The 26230-nt window shown below is 40.3% G+C and overlaps 1 protein-coding gene across 1 annotated transcript; it reads left to right on the top strand.

Annotated features, from left to right (window-relative positions):
* Window positions 1-7142: 7142 nt before the first annotated feature.
* Window positions 7143-16465, top strand: ehf (ets homologous factor). The gene is made up of 9 exons (XM_036535625.1): window positions 7143-7260; window positions 12006-12161; window positions 12337-12594; window positions 13907-13960; window positions 14475-14531; window positions 14805-14873; window positions 15240-15290; window positions 15635-15830; window positions 16326-16465. The coding sequence occupies exons 2-9, from the start codon at window positions 12062-12064 to the stop codon at window positions 16423-16425; spliced, it is 885 nt and encodes a 294-aa protein (XP_036391518.1). The 5' UTR covers window positions 7143-7260; window positions 12006-12061; the 3' UTR covers window positions 16426-16465.
* The last annotated feature ends 9765 nt before the right edge of the window (window positions 16466-26230 follow it).

Raw genomic sequence — 26230 nt, 5'->3', positions numbered from 1 at the left:
TGAATGTGCCACTCACCAAGGTCTAAGGGCACATTTTATTGATGCTTCTGCAAAAAAGGCAGTGGTCTGTGGCTGGAAAGGTCATGAGACATGAGGTAGGTGTCACAGGAGCCAGTCCAACCTTTGACTCCAGCTTGAGGACATTGATGCAATCTGTAACTGAAGTTTTACCTTTCTTTTTTACAGTCTTGGTTCACTTACTCTGTGATGGAAGAGCAGCATATAATCCACAAAAAAAAAAAAAAAAAACACTTTAATGAATTCATGTTCATGTTGCCATGTTCATTATTGTAATTACTATGCCATTGTTCTCCTGGCCAAAAAAAGGCTAATTGTAATTCAAGCATTAAAAAGATCATTTATTATTCTAATTGACCCTTATGAAATGATTCTTCTTCCTCAGTGGATCGCAGGCGAATCAAACATGTGAAATATTAACGATGGCACTGACAGGCATGATAAGGCGGGGGTGAATAGACAGGGCCTGAATGAGGAATTTCACAAGCCTGATGGCCATGACGTGTGTTAAATGTGCTTCTATTCATTAGGGTGTCTCTAATATTTCCCACTGTCGCCCGCGTCTCATATTCACCGATAAGATTGACAGCGGTGTTGTCCACTGTCAAACCGCCAGGCTTGATTGCCACCTGGAATTATGATCAAGGGTTTGGTTTGTCTCTGCAAATGTATCACTGCCTTTCAGACATATCAGCCAGACAGAACCTTTTTGTATCTGTAGCAAACTCCTGTCCTGTCCTTTGTGTGTGTGTGTGTGTGTGTGTGTGTGTGCGTGTCTGTGTGTGTGTGTGTTTGTGTGCGTGTCTGTGCGTGTGTGTGTGGATACATATGCGTGTGTATATGTATGTATATGTATTTGACTGTGTATGCGCTTGCTTTTGTGTGTGTGTGTATGTGATCATGATAATAAACAATTTCCATACAATTTCCACGCAAATGGTTTTTTACTTCTTCCATATTCTTCTACTCATTAGCAAATCTTTGTAAATCTCTCTGTGGAACAAGCGCACAAGACAGTGACCACTTGTACAATCAGTCATAGGTTTTTATGATTTACTTAAAAAATGATGATAATACATTTTTCCCCTCTACTATTTCTCAGTTTTATACTTTAACATTAAGACTTGACTGTCCTGAAAGGAAACTATGAAGACATTCAGAATCCACTGCCAAACATAAAACATCCCATCAACTGAGAAAAAAAAAGGGAAAGGAAAAAAAGAGAAAAAAAGAGAAATGGAAGGGAGAAAAACAGACAGAGGCATCGGTCCCTATATTTCTGGGGACTCGGATTCCGTCTGATGGACGAATTAATCTCTGAGCGGTAAAAGCAGGAGCCACACTCGCATTGAGATAGCACCCGCCACATAGGAGTATCCAAATTACCTCCTAGAGGACGTCTGCCCTTTAGAAAGAGCACAGAATATACTTAAAATCCATATTGAATATTATAGCTATTGCAAATAGACAGAGAAGGGAATAAAAGCTCATATTCAGGAAGCCTATAAGGGATACAGAGGACTGCACCAGGGCTTAGGGGAGATTTCAAGTAAAATAAAGCTCTCAATGGTCACCTTGCTAATATTAACCACACACATACTGTATACATATATGCATATATGTTGGGGTCACATATATATATATATATATATATGTGTGTGTGTGTGTGTGTGTGTGTGTGTGTGGAGAGAGAGAGAGAGATAGAGCAATAGAGACTATATGATACAAAAGAGGAATTGTAAGGTGTATATCTGTATATCTGTGTTTGAAAATGACTTTTTTGCACTGCTATGCCAAGGTGAAAGTCTGAGAGGAATTATCTGGTGAGTCCCCAAAAAATCCACATATGACTTCTCCCACACTGGAGGAATGGGGCCTATTTACCAATAGTGCATGCTAGGTGTTTTAAGGCATTCACCAGGGTTGGATCACAATAGCAGGAGAGGCTGTGATCAAATAAATACTGCAGCCCACTTGCAAGTAACTACTCTCATAAGTCACTGAGCAGGTTGCTATTCTGTGTTACTCTACAGGGAGCAGGCCATTAGCATAGAGTCAGTATTTTACAAAAGACAGCTGGGTCGCAAGAATTTCCAATTAGCCCAGGTCAAATTCCGGTGACTCATAATGGAGGAGCAGGGAAGATGTGATCCATTAAGAATGGAAGAGCAGGTGATAGCAATGGGGCTCCGAATGCAAGTCAAAAAATAGCAGCTTCAGGCTGCCAAATCTGTTCACATGTGTTTTCTCTCTGTGTGAGGCTAAAAGTGTTCAATACTCAAGGTATATAATGACAAGAACTGCATTAATCAGGCGCATCTGACAATCATTTCATGAATATAATGACTAGACACTGTCAATATATTCTCACTGAGGCTTCTCTCAAAGTGTCAACATAATGTGGGTTTAGCGCCCCCCTGTGATGGTATAATGTACTAGATGTAAATGCAGCAGTTCTAGAAATGTACGCTCACACGTTGAATAACATGAACTCGGTGCACTCAAAACCTATGACATGTCCATTCAAAAATTGCAGTTGTAATACAGTACAATGCAGCAAAGGATCAATCCACAGATGATAGAACCTACTACTGATTTTGTAGTTTTTTTTTTACACTGAAATAATTGTCAATGTCAGGAGTGACACTATGCCCAGGTAGTTCGCCCTCCTAGGGATCCGCCCGCCACAAGAATGCCAGGACAAGGTGAGTAGGAGCAACTCTTTATTCTTTTAAAAAAACACAAAATTTAACAATGCAATTCATAAAATCTGAGATGCCGCTATCCCTCTCCCAGCGAAGCCCTTCCCCCTATCCTTCTATCCACCCCTGTCTGCCCTCCCCGGCTACAAACAGGCGGGAACGCTACCCAGCCGCTCACACCAAAAGAAGAAAAGAAAAAGAAAACAGAATCCCCACACACACTTAGCCTCACTGCACACACCCGTGATCTGGCGTCCCCGCCCACCTGGACGCCGGGAGAGAGAAGACCACGCAATCTCACTGCCGAGGGGGAAGTGCTGCCGCTGTGGGGGAGGCTTCTCACACGCACGCACACCACACAAGACGTACAAAATGAAACGAAAATATAAGTGGGGACGTAGCTCAGCCCGCGCCACACTGCCGGGCTTCGCCTACGTCCCAAAAAAACAAAAGAAATTAAATAAACTCCAGACAAGGCCCCCGCGTCACTCCTGCGGGGGCTGGCGGCTCCGGCGGCGACCCACGTCTTCTCCCCGGTAGTAACTCCGCTGGCTCCGCGGGATCGCACTGAGGGAGACACAGAACAGCAGCCGGTCAGCCCTCCCTCTCCACCCCGTGCTGGTGACCCACGCACTCTCTCAAGGTTTCGCGGTGCCACCTCCCTTCCAGCTAGGGGATCACCTCCCCAGCACGCGCTTCCACGGGGTGGGGGCTCCCTTCGGCCCCGGCTGCGTCCGGAACCAAGCGTTGTTTTCCCCGCTCCCTCAGGGATTCACCGCTAGAGCCCCTTCGGTCGCCGCTCTTCTGAAGCCGCCTAAAACACACAAACACACTCGCGCATCTCGCACACCAAAGCAAAAACCAAAAGAAATTAACCAAAGCAAACTCAGAACCCGCTCTGGGTCGCGACTCCCAGAGCTCAAAGAAAAAAACAGAAAACCAAAATAAACCCTAAACTCAGCCGTGCCGGCACGTTCAAAAGGAAAAAAAAGAAATCAAAAACCTGGCTCCACGCTAAAATCCCGTGTGATAACCTCCGTCAGCGTCTCTGGTGTGTTACTCCCACTCACCTGCCTAAATAGTCCCGGCGAAATTACACACAGACAGGCAACAGGTGCGGAGCACACACCAGGCAGCGAACACCGTCAATTGCCAATTATTTCATCCCGAGTCCCCTCGCTCTCCCAGGGAGTGCAGCGCGTCATGTCAGGAGGAACTCCTGACATCAACATCCTAGCACAGCAATTCATTAGAAGTGTGATAACTGTACTTGGAGAAGTATGTATATTGTGTGTTAACATGTAAATTAGTTGTATAATTAGGCAGTGGATAAAAGGGGGATTTGAACAAGATTTTGAGTCTAACAAATTTCTGAAATATCTTAAGTGCATTAAGTTTTATTTTAAGTTTCAGTGACTGTGCAGGGTAAAAATTGAGAAACTATGATCGTGAAAAAACCCCAGAGTAAAATACAACATTTAAGCGGCTTTGATATAGATCCTTTTTTCATCTGCACTGGGTAGCAACTGAGAGTTTAATTCACCTCTGCTCATGTAATTTGCTACTCCACAGGAAGGGCTCCCACCCTATGTGTCGGACATGTGAAGGACTGTTAGCCCCTTGCTGTTAGATTTTTATCCTTTTCACATCCAAATGACATCCCAGTCATTTGCCACCTTTAGAAAGCTATAGCTTTGCCCGTTATCATTTAACACCACAGAATGAGGCTGCCTAAATGCTGGCACCATTCTCATTATATATATATATTATATAAGAAACACAATGTCAGCCTGCTGAAGAAGTCTGAATATTAAAAATTGCTAGCTGAAATCAAACAAAGCAGCTAGCTTAATAATTTAATTAACCACACAATGTAGCAAAAATCAACTCTCAAATGTCATTTTGAAGATTCAGGGTAAAAGAGTACCAGATATTGATATGGGATTTTTGGATACTAGCAATTTTTCTGATAATGCATTCCAGAAAAGGCTATTAAGAGTGTATGAAATGCAGAGATCAGTCAAGGTATTATAGAGAAGCCAGATGCTGTATCAAGCTGCGATGAGAGACCAGTATTAGTAATAAGTATTGCTAGCAAGGGAAGTACAAGCTTATTTGAGCTCTATGCTCTCCATCTGGCATTTGCAATACATCACTTTTACACACCAGTACCCACATGATTCAAACAGCATCTATTCAAACAGCATGATCCCTCACTTCAAGGCAGAAATAAACTGCAATATGAAAGGCCGCTCCAAATAAACTGGCTAGATGCTACTTTGCAGGAAGAAATCCATTCACAGAGAAGTGAGGGCAGCTCCAGTACTACAGTAAGACAACAAAACCATGTCTATCTTCTGCAGTACCAATAGGCTTTATGGATGGTTCATTTTTTGCAGACATGAACCAAGGTGCTGTATTTGATTTCTGATAAACATCCATTGCGCCTGTTAGTCTTCAGAAATTTAGAAGTGATTGTTACTCTGTCAATGCTCAAGCAGCATTTTTTTTTTCTTTCAGTTGTTAGGTAGTATTTTAGCTTGTTTAGACTAAAATCCAAGGGAAAAGATTACTTGTTTCAAACAATATGCACCGACTGAATATTAACCATGGAGGTCCAAACACAGGAAAGTGAACATTCCATTATGGTTATCCGCTCGGGGTAGCTGGGGTTATGGAAGACAATGTCTCCCCTCATGGTATTGGAATAAGGCTGTTTGTGTAAAAAGAAATCAGACAAAACTGGTAAAGTTAGCAGAGAAACCAAACACCTTTCAGCTCTTTATGGAGAGGGAGGTATACAAGGGTAATATCACCTTTGGACAGAATTTCCAGCATTTTTGAGGATCAGGGAAAAACCCCAGCCAAAAGTTTGAAACAAAAGTAGCCAGCACACTGTGGACCAAGTGCATAAAAGTCAGGGATGCCCTTCAGAATCCAGGCAGCTCCGGTGACGTAAAAGGAATTCATGTCACCATTCACGTGGCCTACCCCCAAATCCTGCTGAACCTTTCACTGCTAAAGTAAATCATGCCAATTATTTACCTGCAACATGCCTGGGCTGAACATGCCAGAGACAAGGCCATAATGTGAAAGCATGCCAGTCCTCTCTCTAACTTACAGGTGACAGTTGGAGTGGGTGAGGGGGGTTTGAACAGGAGAGGTGAGCTTGGCAATAGGATCAGGTTTCATGATCGGGCTATGATCCAGATATTTGTTGTGCACCAGCAGTTTATCACTCCATCTTTTTTTTCTGCACATCCTTGTCACAGCAAAAAAGCAGTTTTTATTACACTCTTGTAGAGAAAAAAGTTCTGAAAAGAACTATAGGTAATTACACTTCTGTTGTTTTTAGTAACTCTCCAATGTTTTTTGGCTCTCTTTTTTTAACAAGTAAAAAGAGAAGGGTTGCCAGCAAAAGTTTTTACTCAGGGAGTGTCTACCTTCACAACACTCAAAGATCAGAATTTAATTAATGATAATCAAATGATATTCTACAGTGATGTGTAATTGTGATGACATGACATCTAAGGCATTAAACCTTAGACTCATGAAAACACATATTGTACCTTATGAAATGTCATAACAGCTAAACCACATGTAAACAGACACTTTTCTACAGGAAATTTTCATATAGTCATTTGCATACAGTGAAAGCATCATTTACTGTAATGTTTTTTTTTTTTCTTTTTGCTTTTTTTGTTTGTATGTTAGCTTCTTTTTGCTTTCTCATTCCGGTTCAATCAGGTCCCCCAAACCACTGACTCATGTCCATTGGCTGAGCATGGTCAAGGATAGTGAGAAATAACTTCAGCATGGAGGTTATAAGCTTTTGGTGGGAGAAGCAAGGGAAGTGAGCTTCGCTCTGCCAGAGAAGCAAGCAGTCTTGGTTGAAGTCAAGGCTGCTGAGTGCTCTGAGAGAACCAGGTCAAGGCCCTGTCTGAATGCCTGTGTAGCCTGTGAGCCCCTGAGTTGGCAGAAATGTATTTAGATTAAAAGAATGTTTGGAATATAATGGATCTTGGCAGCAACTTGTCCTCTAAGTATGGGAAAGAGCACAGCCACTCACTTCCTGCCATCACAACATTGGTGCTAATAGTAAAATCACTCCTCCTTTTCACTTTACCCATCTTCATGTGTACTGTTTATTTGAACAGGCTTAAATGGGAGAGCAGAAATGGTATGTGTATTTGTAAGTGTGTGAGAGAGATAGAGAGAGAAAACAGTAAAGAGTGAAAGTAACAGCTATGCCAGGTACGTATTTTTCCTCATGCATATGCAAATACTTACCTGGGATGACCCAGAGTAGGCTACCAATGGGCAGAGAAGGAAGCAAGAAGTGAAAATCCCCATTGGCTGAGCTGACACCCTCTTGTAGAGCTGCGGGGGCTGAAAGCGGGCTAACTACACAGCACCCAGAGAGAGAGCACTTCAACATCCCGCCAGGGAAGCTCAGAAGAGCCAGCTCACCTGCTGCCACCCAACTCTTCAGACAACACCACCCCTCCTCTCTCAGGTTGGACCCTTCTTAACAGCCACGGTAAGCAGGTGCACTGGGCAACAAGCTCTGTTTCACCCCTCACTGGCTAAATGATTTCAGGTGGGCTGACCTCTTGTTGATCCGCTCCCAATGGGGCAGGCTTGAAACAATCTGTTGGTTGGATTGCAAAGGGAAGACCTTTGCTGTTGACTGCAGAGTGAGGGCAAGGGTGAGGAGGAGCATGTTATAGGTGATGAAAAAGGTTCTTCACACTGCTCACCCAGTGTCTGTCTTCTTACTTCTCTATGTGCCTGGTTTTGTAGCATTTCCTTCTTAACAATATGTTTTGTGTTGCTTACCATTCATGGATGGTTTCCTGAAATGATTTGACTCAATACTGAACTGAAACACCAGAGCATAGAAAAAATAATGCTGCAATTCAAAGTTTTTCCAGTGCAAGAGTCTACAATGCAAATGTCTTCTTTAAAGCTGACAGCGTACAACATTTTATAGAAACATACATTTGATAAACACATGAATGACAAAATCATGGGTTGTACTACTGTTTTCATGTTGTATTTCATACATTGTTCTTAGTATCTTTAGCATCTGTGAAACGTGTTTGATAAAAAAAAAAAATCCCAATCTGTGTCTCAGTAATATTTGATGCTCTACTTTAATGTGCTCCTTTTCTGTCATGATTGAATCACTGAGGCTTACAGAATGAAAGGAAGAGACTTTGTTTTGAGGATGATGAGTGGTCCATGTGGATTCACTTAGCTCTTTTGTGGTCTAAAATATTCAGCAAGTCACACACGGTTCAGCCGTGTATTGACATTGGATGGAATCCATCATAGACATGTTCACATGTCCATGTGCCCATGTGTTTGAATAGCAGGAATTATATTATTGTTGTGTTTTGATATCAGAATTATCCACAGTGGAGCAGATCACAGCATGTCGTGATTTTGCGGCAGGGTCATACTAGAGGTGTTGCTTTTGTATATTCTTGGTTAGTCATGAGGAAAGGAAAATAGCACTTTCTAAAGCCTATATAAAACATGTCTATTGCAGCTGGGTTTGCCTTTCTGATGGCAGTGCCTTCATTTTCACAGTTTCCTGTTTTATATACAGAAGTGTGTTACCTGGTGCCTCGTTAATCAGACAAAGAAACCTTCGCAATAACATCAACTGTTGTATTTATATCCAAAGAGTCATTATCTACCCTGGGTAATTACAGTGTCAGGTCATATAGTACAGATTGGGTTTGCATTGATCTAAGTAGATTAAACATTACATAGTATGAGCCAATTAGTTTAAGTTCACCAGAAAAGAAAAATGCAAGATGACCTGACCCAGTCCTCAAACCCACAGTACATTTGAGCAACATTGGAGGCAAACACTGTGGCCTTCTCCTACTACAAATGGAGATTATGACCACTGATGAAATTCTGACATCTGAAGTGTGAAAACGCAGCTCATGTTCATTCTCAACAATGATGCGACTGTGCCGATTTGACAGATTTGGGGTGGGAATGATCACAAGCCACCACTTAGAGCCGATTAAATCATTCAGCATATCACCTCAATAATTTACTCTGATTTTATGTCAAAAGGCTTCAGAACTATTGATAGTTTGACTTAACTGCTATGGCTCTTTCCTTGCAACTTCTTATTTCAGTAAGCATTACATTTTTATTCTTAAACCTTATTTCCCATTGATTTCAACACCTGTTGATCTCAAGCTGTTGTAAAAGTACTGTCAAATTTAAAATAAAAATCACTTGCTTAAAATTCACCAACATGAGTTAAAAAATGCCACAGTGGTTTGTTGGAATGCTTCCCTGCAACTTTGAATGGCTTTATGAAAACCTAGATGAATTTGCAAATGAGGCCATGCAAAGTCCAACTGTGTACCACTTTGTTTATGAGTAACATGGATTAAATTCTGCATTGCTTTGAGGTATTCAGACCATATGAAAGGTAGCGGAGAAAGCTTCATCACATCCACTGTCCTCATAGAAATATACACACACATACACACTGAGGTGCACAGACACACATACATGTACACTCACACACACACTGACATACATGCATACTCACATACTAACGTATGTACAGACAAACATACGCATATACACACACACACACACACACACACACTCACATATATACACATACATCCTAAGGAAAACATATCCCTTACAAAGAAAACTGAGGGTCAACTTACAGTAAGATGCAGAGATGGGCCAATTTGCAAAGCACAAGAAGGAACTGAGCCTGACATCTATATCTATCACACATCACGTGTGTCAGGTAAAATAGCTGCCATCAATTCCAACTGACAGTCTGCAGAAGGGTTTTGCATTCCCTGAGGAGAAAGGCACCTCTGCACAGTCTTACGTTGGGCTAAAGCTGTCCCATCAAAAGAGGAGTGTGGCATTTCGTTTCTGAAGTCGGTCAAACGGTCATTGACACCAGCCGCCAGAATGTCCCATAAAACACATGACGCCGTTCTGTGTGATTACTCAAATTTATGTCTTTATTATATGCAATAAAGCTACTTGTCAAGTCTGGTTACAATCAATAATGAATATATAGGTCACATTTAATGAAAGAGTTCTTTGATGACATGAAAAGAGAGCAAAACACTCCAGGGCTACATGTACTTTACTTTTCCTTTGTAGAAGGATTGAATGTGTTTGGAGATACCATAAAATTGGATGAATTTGCATCATTAATGGACTGTTTTATGCAGCTGAATCACAATCCTCACAATCTTTTCCCTCTGATGTATTAAATATACATTTATTTACAGTTAGAGGGAGCTACCATGTGGTACCATCACTTCAAAGAGACAAGCATCCACCCCACTAGAGTAACTGTGTGTTACACATGACCATGCATATATTACAAAATTGACCACATTATTGCTTCAAACAAACACTGTTTCTAAGAACTGCAACACATTTAGATTTGACATGCAAATATAACTGCTGTGTATGTGCCTTGTTAAGAACAGTTGTGGGGGATTCAGATGAGGTGTGATGCCAGGCTGTCACAATCCTTGTGACAATCTTTAATCCAGCTTCTCTTTCCAAATCAAAGAGGAGGGAGAGCATGCCTGGAGTAGACAAACCAAGGTTTGTTAACAAAGAGAGGCAGTAGAACAAACGAGAACTGAGTCTGCCTTGACTGTCAAAAACCAACTTCTTCTGTGGGACTGGCAGACAGTTGCTATCAGAGAAGTCTTAATTTGACTTCACATTCCATCATTTCTTTTTGTTTTTGTTTCTTTTCCCCCCAGTCCATTTTACCGTGTGGTGCTTTCCCTAACAGTGCTCTTCCTTGAAGTGTTCCTTCTAAGTGACTAAACCCCACCACTTCATTTTGTGCACGTGTCGTCCTGTAGTAGGCAACCATGAAAACCACACTGATTTTTTTAGAACAGAAAGCTTCATTTCTATGCTACAGGTTATGAGCATGTCCATTTAATTTCTGAGTATGGTTCTACGACCAGAATTTAGTCATGGCCACCCATGACTAAATTCTGGTTGTAGAACCATACTCAGAAATTAAATGGACATGCTCATAACCTGTAGCATCAAAACAAAACAGGGAAGATTTCTGACTTCTTCATCACATCCTAACTTATTCATAATTTAAAGAAACATGTGTGTTCCAATGAGGCCTTGCACACACCTCTGGATGACCATTAGGATTTACAGTGACATTTGAGATCTATCCACTCATATTAAAGTGAAACCTCCAGCCTATTCAGTTGCTAATCAGTTCAGCTATGTGGAAGTGCACATATGTGTCTGAAGAGAAACTAGAGAGACAGGTTGCTTGTTCAGTCACAAGGCATTGTGCAAACCAATAAAATGCAATGGTCATCACAAACAGGATCTCAGCATTCAAGTGAAAATGCCTGAAATGTAACACAAGCTTGTATCACACAGAGGTGTGACTTTATTCAAATGTTGATCATATCTCAGCTGTATTTCTTCACTGTCTTGTAAGAGTCTCAGAAGATCACTTCTCAGAGTCTGTGAGTCCGGTGAACCAGTTTAATCCTAGTCCGCATGCTTTGTTTAACCTTTTCTCAAGTAAATGCAAATAGTTCTTTACAAATACGTTTTTATTTATTTAATTGGTAGATACCTTTGTCCTTTGTGCCTTACATACAGTAGCTTATATATCTGTATACACACATGAGCTTTGCACTAGGTTTTGCCCTATAGGCCAGACATTGCTAGTTCCAGTCTCAGCTATGTCATTAGCCAATTGTTCAGTCAGTGCTTGTCACATCTCTCATCACACTCTCTAGCAAATAGGCAGATGCCTATAAGTTACTAGATCGTCACTGTTGAGAGATGCACCTTTCTTCCAAATGATGTTGGCCATCTTGCAATGCACTGTGGGACCTGTAATGAATGGAGCAGCCATTGGTCACTAGCTAGAGTATCTGAGGACTGTATAAGCTTTGGTTCAGTGGTTCCTGATTGTATTCAGGTTGTGTTTGCAGTAAGGCAGGCTTAATGTTCAAGTGGCATTTCCAAAGACGAAGAGAAAAAGGGAAAAAATGTGTACATGGTAACACTAACATGAAATTCACATTTGTATGTGAATTTGTATGTGACACACATTCACATTTGTATGTGAATTTGTCATAATTTTTCATTTTTTAACCCCCAGGACTACTTTATGTAGGATTTTTTTGTTCCCAGCCAGCATTTACCAAAAAAAATCCAACACCCACATGAACCATAATGCTGTGTTTTCCATGTCCTCCTTCACAGTTGTCTGAACAGGTTGGACCTCCCCTCCTCTCCTCCGCTCTCTCCTCCTCTGGACCATGGTCCGTCCGACCAGCTGCATCATGAGCATCCCTCCAAGTGCCAGCATTGAGAGTCAGGTGCCTGCTCCCTGGAGTGCCCCCTTCAGCTGCACAGATGGTAATGCTCCCTTCAAAGTTTCAGTCTGCTCTGTTAGTTGTGTTTGTCGCACTCCTGTGTTTTTTTTCATGTTCATGCTCAATGTTTGATACTGTAAAAACTTTAAAAGCAAACAAATGACAGTATTAACAGTGTCTGTATGGGAAATGTTGCCCTACTCTGCTGTCCCACACAGTGTCCCCCGCGATGTCGGGGTACCCAGGACGTGCCTGGAACCAGGACACCCACCCGCAGTTCTGGTCCAAGTACCAGGTGTGGGAGTGGCTGCAGCAAACTCTGGATATGCACCAGATCGATGCCACCAGCATCCCCTTCCAGAACTTTGACATTGACGGCCACCAGCTCTGCAGCATGAGCTTCCAGGACTTCACGCAGGCAGCTGGCTCCGTGGGGCCCCTGCTCTTCCAGAGCCTCACAGACCTCAAGTGGAATGGTGAGCAGAGAGAACCCAGGATAAGGGGACTGGGTCAGGACCTGGAGATCTGAGGGGGAAGGGGGTTGGAGAAGGATGACCATAGTTCTAGCACATTAAACATTAATTTCACATGCCAACTGTCTGCTATTGCTGAAAATTCTGTATCGACATTAATATTAAATTTGCTGTTAATATACAATAATAATACTAATTCAATGTGATCCAAAACAAATGGAGAGGGGGGCCCTCTTGAGCCCCTCTGACCAGCTATGTAAATCCATATATATGTACTGATTTTACCAACCATTTAACTGTTATCTGAATGCTTAAACAGTACAGGCACATGATGCCTTGATAATGAATTCATGTCCATTATTCATACACACATAATTACAGTGAAGTTCCTATTGCTGAAGACAGCTGGGTTACCCAAACCTTTGATCATTCAAGGCTAATTAAGAAGCCTAATAAGGCTAAATAGCTGGCTAGTAGGTAGTCTAATTAAAATACAGCTCATAATGGCCCGTATCTTTTTCCCTCAAATGTGCAACCGGCATCTGAGGATTAAGTTTTACTTAAAAGTACTCAAACTCAGCTAAAGAAACAGGAATTCTAAGTCTTTTCATTGTGAAACAGGAGACAGTGGACCATGAAATTAGCAATGAAAGTTAAAACAGTTTAAAGAGACACTACACAATGATTTACCAGTTAGAAGTAACGAGTAATTACAGAAAGGTTCAATTAATTATGAAGATGAAAATATGAACATGAGAAATACAGTCTAATTATGTAAACAGGTCTTCTGTCTGTAATCTATCACTGTGTCAGTTGTGGTTTTGAAGGGTCTCTGAGTCACCCTGAAACTTTGGCAAGCATGCATAATTCTATGCAGTAACGACTCTCGCTGTGAATCATTACTTCCCGGTGTTGGTGTGAAATGTCATTTGGTGTGCTGTCAGCACCTGGTTCAGCTAGCATTATTTATCATGGAAGTAACATCCACTGTCTAGCTTAAATCTCTTTCAAATATTATTTTTAAATATTTAAAAAGTTAAAGTACTTATAAAACAATAAAACACCCCCTCAGCTGTATTTTAATGTGGCTACAAAGATAAAGTTGTTGTGCTTGTAATGTCTGTTTTAGATCCGGAATAAGTTTTGTTGCCCCTCTCAGCACTTTTCGTTAGAACATTCTTCAACTTGAACAGTATCTCTCTCCATTTCCTACATATGTGAACTAACACATGCAGTAATGTTACTGTACCCATGGTTTCTGATACAACAGGGTACGTTGCATTTATGTATTGCACATTTGTCTTTCCTTGTCCAGGTCAATATGGCATAGAGATTTTTACTCCACTGGACATAAAAACTGAAGTGGATGGTGAGTATGACAACATTTTCAATTACATGTAAATCACAACACCATACAGTACCACACTAACACCATATGGTACTATAGGACCATAATAGTAATGGCCAGTAAAATTCTGTGCTTGAAGACAATCCTTTCACCTGTCTGGAAGGTCATCCATCCAGAAATTACAATGGCAAGGCTCTGAACCATGCAGTTTTGCAATTCCCCACAACCAAGTTTTATTATAGAAGAATACATTATCTCTTAGTATTGACTTCAGAACATTTAAGAATAAGAATAAGAATAAGAAATACTTTATTAATCCCGAAGGAAATTTGAGTGTCACAACTGCACCGTCCGGCACACATCATAAATAAAATAAATAAAGAGGTATAAAATACAACAAATAGAAAGATGTTTGTGCAATTATGCGTTGAGAAGTTATCATGCATGTGCTATGATTATATACATACATGAAGAAGCAACTGCAAAAGAAAGCTTTCACCTTAAGCTTTGTTCTGTCTTCTTTGTCACCATCTAGAATTTCAGTGCACTATGCCAACATTCAGAGAGGACTTCAACAACTGGCCGTCAACAGGTACTGAGCCACTGTCAGCAGCGATGGAGTTAAATAACCCAGCCAATAAACTTCATTACCTTTCCTTCAATAATAAAAATGAAACTGCAGTATGCTACCTGTCCAAAATAGGAAAGGCTTATATACTCAATTATGAGACTAATATTTGACTTGATGGAGCTTAAATATTAATAAGGTCTTTTTACACACTAATCATCTAGGGCACTTTATTTTTTAGGTTTTGTCATTTTCATATCAGTGTATTTATGTTTGGATTGATTCTCTTGATTGCAGACCTTGTCGACATCAAGGCACAATTCCCAGTATCTGTCCCCATGGCCTCCCCCACACCCTCCACTCCAGGTGAGAATTGTGACCACATAGCAGCTTATGACAGGGGAGTGAGCCTTCATGAGGCTCAACATGGGTGGAGCTAACATGTGCTGTCAATCATCTGGCATTAATCAATCTAGAGGCTGTCCAAACAAACAAAAAACAAAAGTATGACAGGTCATATTGTCTGACTCAGGCTCAGCACTATCAGCCATGGGAAAAATACATGGCGAATTGCTCCACCCTCTCTCATATTACTCATAGTTCCAGAGAATATGAATGCTGTCCATGACACAAGACATGCCAGGACTATTATGCCAGGTCTTTATGCTTATGACATTTTTTTGTGCCCAACATTTTTTAATGTTTCATTAAAACCTCTCCATATCTTTTCAGAACCAAAACGGCAACAAAATCGCCCCCAAACAACACAGCTCAAAAAGCACAGTGAGTCTCCTATTATTATCTGAATATTACAGCTATGGCACTTTCAAAAATCAGGTTTTTTCATGTGATGAATTATGCACCCGGAGTTTACATGGAATAGATATTTCAGGAAACCAGACTCTGAGCACAATATAATATTGTGTACAATATAACATTATAATTGGAATAATTTAGATGAATTATTGAATTTTCAGAAATCTTTTATCTCACAGAACTTATTCTCCAAATTTCCTTGCTTTGTACTTTTTTCTCCAAAATATTCACTTATGCCTATAAGTGTGTTATCATCATTACCACTGATACCTCAAAATTTACCAAGTATTCATGCTGGTCATGATCCTTAGATCCACGAGGTACACACCTTTGGGAGTTCATCCGTGACATCCTTCTCCACCCGGAGCGGAACCCAGGCCTGATCAAGTGGGAGGACCGATCAGCGGGGGTATTCCGCTTCCTCAAGTCCGAGGCAGTGGCACAGCTCTGGGGCAAGAAGAAAAACAACAGCAGTATGACCTATGAGAAACTTAGCAGAGCTATGAGGTATGAGGCTCTCTGTTACATCATTGGCAGCACATTACATGTCATTTCATTATTATCATTTAGCAGACTCTCTTATCCAGAGCTTACATAGGTTACAATTTTTACATGTTATCCATTTATTCAGCTGGATATTTACTGAGGCAATTCTGGGTTATCTAGGGTACAAGTCCTGCTTCTTACCACCATGCTACAATCAGCGCTGTTACTGACTGATACTTCAGTAACATTTTATACCATATATCACCATTATTTCTGACATTACTCCAATACCATATCAATGCTGGGAAAATATAACACCTCACTTCTGTTACATTATTGATGTGCCTATTTAAGCAATGTCTGATATTGAACTTTCATGGTGGCATTTACAATGTCTGAGTGCCTTTGCATAACTGGTCTAATGTTTCATCCTTGAAATTAAATGACCGCCGTGAACACACAGTTTGCCAGTGTAAAAAAAGCCTAAAATGTGCTGTGTTGCCCTCCTCGCTTTAGGTATTACTACAAGCGAGAGATACTGGAGCGAGTGGATGGACGCAGGCTGGTTTACAAATTTGGAAGAAATGCCCAAGGCTGGAGAGAAGCAGACAAATGAAGAGATCCATCCCAGTGCTGGGCCTTTTTTTCCAAGAACCACTGAGCAATTTTTATTTATATCATCACTGTCAGATGTGGTCTGTTACTAAGACAAAGACCAAATGCTGTGCCTTTTTTACTGTTTTTTTATAAATATATACATATATATTTGTATTCGTTTGCACCTGATGCAAACATGTTGCATTTCTTTGCTTGTATTTTTTTTTTTTTTTGTTCTTTACTTGCAGCTTTTCTTTATGGAGTGAACCTGAATGAAGGCCAGTCAAGGAAAAAATATTCAGGCTTGGCAAAGAAGGTTAAATTATGAAATTAGGCAGAAAGACATTTTACACTCTCATTGTACACTCACATTTATGTGGTGAAAGGGAAGGAATTTCTCAATGGAGAAAAAAGTAAAAACAAAAAACAAAAAAAAAAAAAACAAGACATTTTGTTGTTTCGATTAGTTTGGCTTGAAGCTTAATGTTATTTTTCACCAGGACAGGAGTCAATGTTGTATTTTTTTTTTTTTTTTTGTTTTGTTTTTTTCATTTTAGAAGTAAATTCTTTACTGTGATTTTCATGTCACCCATCACATAATCCATTTATAGTGTGAAAACATAACATGGCCACAGGAAACTGTGCCTAGTACCAGGACTGCTCTTTGTAAATGCACGACTAAGACAGTCTGTTTGAGATCTTTCTTTCATAGATTGAATTTGTACATGTTAATGTCAGGAAGAAAGGCCAAGCGAGTAAAACATAAATGTCCCCAAACTCCATCGGGGGTTCTTTGCTTGGAAAGATGAAGGCTTTCAAAGATGCCATTGCAACTGGGGCACATGCATTTATAAGAAAGAAAAAGGATGGACTGCTCTCAGACACAATAAATCACAAGAAGAGGGGAGTGTCAACCTCTTTTATCAACTTTTGAAGATTAGGATGGTGTTACAGGGGTATGACGCCTGCTTCTTGAGTCTTCACAATCTGTGCATTTAAAATTGAATGCTCTTGATGTTTACCCTAAGTATATTAATGCTTGTTTCAGTGGCAGACCTCATAAAATTTTATGTGCTTTTTGTTTTCTTTTTCTCCCTGCAAAAGCAGTTTGGTTTTGATATGCTAGAAATAAAAGTTTCTCTAAAAACTGAGAAATTTCCTGAGAACATTTCATGCAGCCACCATGGCCATACCACAGCTGAAAAGCATTTGTGAATTACTCATTGGACAGCAACTTGCAAGAGTTTACAAAATATTACAACAGGTTGCATAGTTGAAAGCAATAATAATTGTCTAGAAAATCAAGAAACTAAACAGAAATATAACTCTAATGTTTTTTAAACTGTAAAACCAAGCACAGAATGTAACCCAATATGAGAGGAGGGCTGTCTTCATGTGGAGGGAAAATATGACCGGAAAATCAACCCCTCATAAAGGAGTTTCTGCCCCTGTGCCTGGATTTTATAGGCAGCACAGCAAAATGTTATTTTAAGCCTTGTAATGTTCATAGAATTGTGCATACGTGGATAATGTATTCAACACTATAAAGGGTATATGTTTGAAATACTTAATTGTCTTTTGTTTTTATTCTGAATGGTCTTCAGAATGGTTATGCATACTGTTTTGGTTGCTTATTTATTGTCCAATACAAATGCTCACATGCTCAGAGGCAGATTTCTGAAATTCATGTCATTTGCCTCTACTTTGACTTTGGCTAGTAGGAATGACTATTTCAACTAAATCAACTTTTACAAAGATATTCAGATCACAGGGGAAGGGGGTGGGAGGTTGGGTGGATTATCTGGTGTTGCACGGAGCAGAATGTACATATATGCCCCTGATATGTCTTCATTAAATGAGAACAGGACCACTACATCTGAGAGCTCACAGTACCCCAATACCTGTGACTGCATCCTGGATCTCTTTGTTCCAATCAGAAAGAACCTGAAATAATTCTTTCCAAAGCTGTAACTTCGAGGACAAGTGTTGAACATGCTGGCTGAATTACACAGAGATCTCAGTGTCCAACACCCCCCACCCCCACCCCCACCACACCAAGTCCCCTTTCTTGAACAAGAAGGGACATTTTTGGCTGCCGATATGGCCAGCCAATGAAAATTCTCTGCTGCAGGGACCGGTGCTGTCATCGCCGATCACCGATAACATGAAATGTCAGGAAGTTAATTGCTCCCTGATGCATGTGATGGCCAACGCGCCAGCACCTCCAGGCAAGAGATGGAAGACTGGTTTCAGATGGAGGCGGCGATAGCCTCTGTCACTCACCAGTCTCCCTGCTTTTTTTTGTCAGTCCTGTAATTTCACAGTCAAATGTGTCCCCCTCTAGAATGGTTAACATTGTGATCTTTTTTATTTGTAACAGGGATTGTTGAGGTGTTCTTCTTTTATCTTTTTTTCAGAAGCCCACAAAATTTGCTCACTAATATTACTGTTATCACCGTTTATCCCGCCTGCATCCCTCCCCCTCCACCAATGTTCCATGGACACCTGTGATTAACATGGATCAAACAGACAGGGCCTTCAAAACATGCTCTGAAGTTTGACCGGCGTGGGAGCTTTAATTATAGTCATCTATGCATCGCACTATAATTATTCAACTTTTTCATCACATAGCACCCACTTTCAGAACTGTGAGTCTTTCCCAAATCACATCTCTCATGCTAAATATATTTAGCCTTGATGTGACAGAAAATCAAACTGAGAACACACTGAGTACATGACCTCAAAAACAAATATTTCTGACAGAAACAGACTATGTTTAATTCAAAGATTGCAAGCAATTACAGTTATGAAAATGACAGCCAGGGATAAATCATGTCCTGATGGGACTTCCAGTTGAGCAGACCAGTGAATGGAAGCATAAACGACACACTCTCCCGACAAGATTTGAAATATAGCCCCGACACATTAAATAGTCTTTTAATTGGTTAAATTTTGAACTGAATAACAAAGGGTCGATGATGGAAACAAGGGGAAAACAAAAGAAAAGCACAAACCAACTCACTATAGCAAAACAGAAGCCGAAAATAGTAACAGTAGTTCACTTGAAACTAGCGCTAGTACCAAAAAATTGACACAGGGAGCTAGTACCAATCCGATTGACATAGGGAAAGCTAGCCTCAAAAATATTCTAAGTGAAATTAAAGAGTTCAGACAAGACAACCAGAGGCAATTAAACGACATAAAGGCTGAAATAAATAAATCTAGCATGAGAGTTGAAGAAGCAGAAGGACGTTTCGAAGGGGCAGAAACACGGATTCAGAACGTGGAGGCCGTAATCACAGATACGTACAGCTACAGGAGCGACTCAGTAGCAGGCTGAATGACCAAGAGAACCAGTCCAGGCACCAGAATATCAGAATCTTCGGGGTACCGGAGGGCTCGGAGGACAATACTACAATGGCAACAGCATTTCTAGAGGAGCTACTGAAGTCACAACTTGAACTTAACTCTTCTATTGACCTCCAAATAGAATGAGCACATCGAGCTTTAGTCCCTAAACCCACGGATACCGAGAGACCCAGATCAATAGTCACTAAGTTCATGAGCTACAAAAGAGACGAATAAATTTTGAGGTTGATGTGGGCAAAAAAACTGGCAACTCAACTGGCAAGGGAAAAGAATCAACACTGACCATGATTATGCGCCGGATACCCTAAGGGATCATAAAAAATACACAGAGGAAAACAACATTTTGAAAGCTAACCAAATTCCCTTCAGGGCTCTCTTCCCTGCAAAGCTAAGAGTGAGTTACAGTGACAGAATGAAGACATATAACTCTGCAGAGGAAGCAACCGAGGATATGGCCGCAAGAAACTTGCCAGTAACTGTCATCAACCCACCTGGTTCACTGACGGAACAAATACAGACACTGACCTGGAAGATGGTAAGCAGAAAGACTGGACATGGAAAACAGCACACGGGAACAACATACAAGGAGAAACTGCAATCCTTCAGAAGATTGCCGCCTTCAGATGAAACCTGACTGAAATAACGACCTGTTGTGACTAATTTACTTGAGGACTAAACTTCAGGTCAGGTCAGTGTTCTTTATGTTGTTTTGGTTAGAAACAAGGAAAAGTTCCCCAAACTGTAAAGTGTAATATTTTGTTTCATGTTTTTTGTTTTTTTGTTTCAAATGGAAAGAGGGACTGGTTTTTAGATTAGATTAGATTAGATTCAACTTTATTGTCATTGTGCAGAGTACAGGTACAAAGCCAATGAAATGCAGTTAGCATCTAACCAGAAGTGCAAAAGAATAGTATTATTTACAGAAAAGTGCAGGTAAGAGTAATTACTACTGTATAAGTGAAGCTGTATCTTACAGTATGTACAGAGTTATTGACAGTGGAGAGCAACATATATACAGATTATTATATATGTATAATTTATTAAGTGTGTTATACATAGGGGTGAAGTGGACAGAGTTGGAAAGGGGAGTGTATGTACATTATAGACAAGATATGTACAGTTGGTTGTATGTACAATATAAATAATAGTAATCTGAAACAGCTTGTGCAGCCTGTGCAAGAATGAGCAGTGCAAATATAAAAGTACTGAGACAGTGCAGTAAAGAGTGCAATAATGCTTAGCAGTGTGGTGTGGAGTTCAGCAGGGTCACAGCCTCAGGGAAGAAGCTCTTCCTGAGCCTACTGGTATGGGAGCGGAGGCTCCTGTAACACCTGCCTGATGGGAGGAGAGTAAAAAGTCCATGGTTAGGGTGGGATGCATCCTTGATAATGCTTTTCACCCTGCCCAGGCAGCGTTTGTGGTAAATGTTCTCAGTGGTGGGCAATTGGGTGCCAATTGGGTGGGCAATTGGATCCATTGGGCAGTTTTTACCACCCACTGGAGTGGAGTAAAGGTCTGATGCAGAGCAACTGCCATACTACACTGAGATGCAGTTGGTGAGTACGCTGTCAATGGTACAATGGTAAAAGTCCACCAGTATCCTAGGACACAGGTGAGCTTTCTTAAGGCTCGGCAGGAAGTAAAGGTGCTGTTGTGCCTTTTTGATCAGAATGGAGGAGTTCAGGGACCAGGTGAGATCGTTGGAGATGTGGACGCCAAGCAATTTGAAGCTTGATACTCGCTCCACTACAACTCCGTTGATGTAGATGGGGGCATGTGTGTGGCTCCTAGCACGCCTGAAGTCCATAATGATCTCCTTGGTTTTCTTCTTCCTTGTGTTCTGGGTGTTAAAGGCCAGGTTGTTGTCGGCACACCACGCAGCGAGGTGCTGGACCTCGTCCCTGTTGGCTGTCTCGTCGTCCCCTGTGATCAGGCCTACCACCGTGGTGTCGTCTGCAAACTTGATTATGGTGTTAGAACCATGTACAGGAACGCAGTCGTGGGTGAAGAGGGAGTACAGAAGAGGGCTCAGCACACAGCCTTGTGGCATGCCGGTGTTCAGGGTGAGAGTGGAGGAAGAAAGGTTGTCTAACTTCTGTCTGATGGGGGTGAGTGCAACTGTGCAACTGCCCTGCACAGACTCTGAGCACCCGGCCTGGTATTCCATCCGGGCCAGCTGCCTTCCGTGCGTTCACCCTGCTCAGGATGGCGCAAACATCAGAGGTGGAAAATGAGAGGCAGTTCACCAGGTGGGACATCAACTTTGTGAGTGAACTTTGTGAAGCTTTTATTTGTTTTTGTGTTGTCACTCTGTCCACACACCTGTTGATGTAATCCAGGACAGATTTGGTGTATGAGTCAATGTTAATCTGAGAGTCTGTGGTGGCATGGGCAGCAAGCAGACTCCAGTCTGTGTACTGGAATTGGTGTGTGTGCTGAAGAGCAGAGTCAGCACCCTCCAACCAGATCTTGATGATCCTCACGAGTTTGAAACCCACAACGCAAGTAACGTTCTGATAACTTTCTGAGGGCCCTCCACTACGCTTTTGGGAGCGAGAGAGGGAGGCTTACCCTCCAGAGCTCTTTTGTCATCTGAGTTCTGTTATGGTCCGTGACAAAGGGACCAATGTTGAAGTCACAAGTTCATTCAGACATTATCTTTTCTTGTTACGTTTTCTTTGTTCATATAAATGCTACAAGTCGCAGTTCTGAAAAACGACATGGGAGATATCGAGAAATATAATTTTTTTGAGGTGTGAATCAACAATAGATGTCACAGGTTATGTTGCAAGGGCGTATACCAAACCAATTCAAAATAATATCTTTTAATGTAAATGCAGTTCTCAATCCTGTCAAAGGAGCTAAAAGAGCTTGAAAAAGAGATAAAGCCCATATAGCATTTTTACAGGAAACTCATCTCTCTGATGTAGAACATGTTAAATTGAACAGGTTAGGTTTTAAAAATGTTTTCTTTTCGTTGTCTTTTCAGAAATCAAAGATAAAGAAGGGAGGTTTATTTTGATAAGGGGTAAAATAGAGGGGACTGAAGTGACTTTTCTAAATATATATATACCTCACCTGGAGTTGGGTGCAGTTTTTTTTTAAAAAAAATCTTTAATTTGATGGCACTTGAAACCCAGGGAATACTTATCTGTGGAGGGGATCTGAATACACATCTTAATGCTAAATTGGACACTTCAAAATCACACAACCAATACCCACTGTACTTAGTTAAACAAATTAAATATATGATGCAGGATACTGTCATTATAGATGTATGGAGAGACTTTTTTTCCCACAGGCCGGGACTACACTCATTATTCCCACCCACATGCGGTTTACTCCAGAATAGATTATTTTTTTCATTTTAAAAAGAGATAGGCACAGAATAACCAATTGTGGTATCAGAACCATAGATATTTCAGATCATGCCCCAACATTTATCTTCCTTCGCTTAAGTAACAGATCAAAATCTACTCTTCGGAGATTTAACTTGAATTTACTCAATAACCCCCAATTTAAGTAGAACATTAAGACAGAGATTAAGATGTACATGGAACAGAATGATAATGGTGAGGTGTCTCTGCCTGTGCTTTGGGACGCAGGAAAAGCAGTGTGGAGGGGGAAGATTATTGCAGTTTCTTCTTTACAGAAAAAATAAGGCAACAGAAGCTCAATTTATTGCAGTCACAGTTAAAATAACTACAAGAGCAACATAATCAGAAGGGTGGACAAAAGGTTAGTCAAGAAATTAAAAAACTAAAAAATGAGATTGATAATCTATACACCCAAGAAATACAAAAGAAGCTTATGTTCCTGAAACAGAAATATTATGCATCTGGAAGCAAATCAATGCAATTTCTTACAAATCAGCAAGAAAATTACGAAATCAGGAAGCAGATTCAACTATATACAAAATACTGGATCATGTAAGTAAAGTAATCCACTATAAGATAACTGAAATTCAAAGTAAATTTGAATCCTACTACAAACATTTATACTCTAGGCCACAAGATCAGAGTGACTGTAAAATTTATTCCTTCTTACAGTCTATTAATATTCCCGCGGTCACTATGGACCAAAATGATGTGCTTAAATCAGAAATAACAGAGGAGGAGATACATTTAGCAATTTCCAGACTCAAGACTAATAAATCCTCGGTGTCATCTCGGTAATCCCAGAGGAGGGGAAGGACAAATGCGAGTGTGCCTCATATAGACCTATATCAGTTCTTAATATTGACTATAAATTGTAAACTTCCATAATGGCAAGGGGGATGGAATCTCTGCTGCCAGAACTCATATCCCATGATCAAACAGGCTTTATTAAAGAAAGGCAAACACAGGATAATGTACGTTGGACTCTACATATTATGAGACACATAGAATTATATAAAATTGAGATAGTCATACTGGGCTTGGACGCTGAGAAAGCATTTGATTCGGTTAGTTGGTCTTATTTATATAGGGTTTTGAAAAAAATTGGGTTTCATAATTACTTCATTAAAGCTGTTGAATACATATATGATAAACCTTATGCCAGAATTAAAATGAATGATAACTTGTCAAATACCTTCAGAGGCATGAGGCTGGGGTGCCCTTTGTCACTCCTGCTTTTTGCTTTATAAATTGAGACACTAAGCCAATGGGTCAAACAGAATAACAGCATAAAAGGTATAAGTATAGCGGATACTGAACACAGATTCTCCCTTTTTCCAGATGATGTGTTGATTTATTTAAGTGACCTTTCCTCTTCCCTTCCCACATTGATGACATCACTGCAAACCTTTGGGTCTTTTTCAGGCTACAAAATGAATATACAAAAATTACAAGTACTCTCCTACATCTATGGTCTCCCACATGACATTACAAAACAATATAAATTTGACTGGCAGGCAAATTCAATGAAATACCTAGGAGTATATTTACCTAAAGACTTAGATGAACTTAGGCCGATAAATTATAACACTCCTTTTTTAGGCTTAGAAACAAGAATGGCATCAGTGAAAATGAGTATATTACCTAGACTCCTGTATCTCTTTCAGACACTTCCAGTAGAAATCCCTGAAAAACAATTTCTTGAATGGGACAAAATCATTTCTAGGTATCTGTGACAAGGTAAAAAAAATGAGGATACGGTATAAAACACTTCAACTGGGGAAAAATAAGGGAGGAATTGCTCTGCCCTGTCTAAAAGATTACTATGCTGCCGCTCAGACGAGAGCACTCCTGCTGGTGTAATCCCAGTTACTCGGCATGTTGGAAGGACATTGAAAGTTCACTGTCAGATGGTGTCCCAATCCAAGCAATGATAGCTGATAAGAAGTTAAGATTTCACCTCGCAGATAGAGATAACCCATGGATTGGCCTGCCCCTGAAGATATGGGATGATGTCATTAAAACCTATAACTTAAAGAGCCTTGTAAAGATTCTAAGATGGTGCTCTTTTTATACAGAGTTTATTCCTAATACTTTAGGCAACAGATTTAAATTATGGCTATCAAAGGGCTTTCTGTCTATTGCGCTATCATGACCAATGGCGAACTACAAGATTTCCAAACCTTAAAAGAAATTTTGAATTGGAGCAAAGGGACTTCTACAGATACCTACAAATGAGATATCATTTCTATCAGGAAATAAGAGAGAGAAATACAACAGAAACTTATAAAAATAGTATTTTAGAACCAGTTTACTTTGCATATACATCACATGGCTGTACCAAAATTGTTTCTAAATTCTACAATGCTTTTTTGGCCCACAAAACAGAGTCCACACTGTATATAAAAGAAAAATAGGAACAGAAAAGTAAACTAACAATGTCTGAGGAAGTTGGGATGGGAATCAACCTTATCTAATAACTGGAGGGAGTTTTGCTGGAAAAACTCAACAAGGTTCTTTATTACACCAGCCCAGAAGAAATATTTCTCCATTGCTCAATTAGTTGGAGAAAATGTGGGGAAATAAATGTTAATCACTACCATGTCTTCTGGAGTTGCCTTGTAATTCAATACTTTTGGCAAGAAATACACAAGGCCTTAGAGGGAATACTAGCTCTTCAGGTCCCTTATAGATTTGATGTTCTTTATCTGGGGAATATGCCTAGGAATATAATGAAAACAAGAGATAAATACATGTTTAAAATAATTTTGACTGTAAGTAAAAAAGTTGTAACAAGAAAGTGGTTGCAGTGTATATCACCTACTTTACAGGATTTCCTAAATGTAGCAAAAAAAAATGTTATGGAGAGAATTGGATTACAAAAGGAGAGATTTTGTAAGTATTGAACTAATTGGGTTGAGTTTGCAGATTCTATTGAACCTGTTCTCTTTGAACTATAGATTGCTGAAATGGCATATTTCTACAGAACACTTCTTGATTCTATTTGAATAGGACACACCCAATTTATGTCCCTGTTATGTTGTGGTTTCTTTTTTTTTGTTTGTTTTCCTTTTCTCT

This window comes from Megalops cyprinoides, chromosome 8 (assembly GCF_013368585.1).
Source record: "Megalops cyprinoides isolate fMegCyp1 chromosome 8, fMegCyp1.pri, whole genome shotgun sequence".
Taxonomy (NCBI): Eukaryota; Metazoa; Chordata; class Actinopteri; order Elopiformes; family Megalopidae; genus Megalops; species Megalops cyprinoides.
The sequence above is the reverse complement of the archived record's forward strand: the minus strand, read 5'-3'. Positions and strand labels throughout refer to the sequence as shown.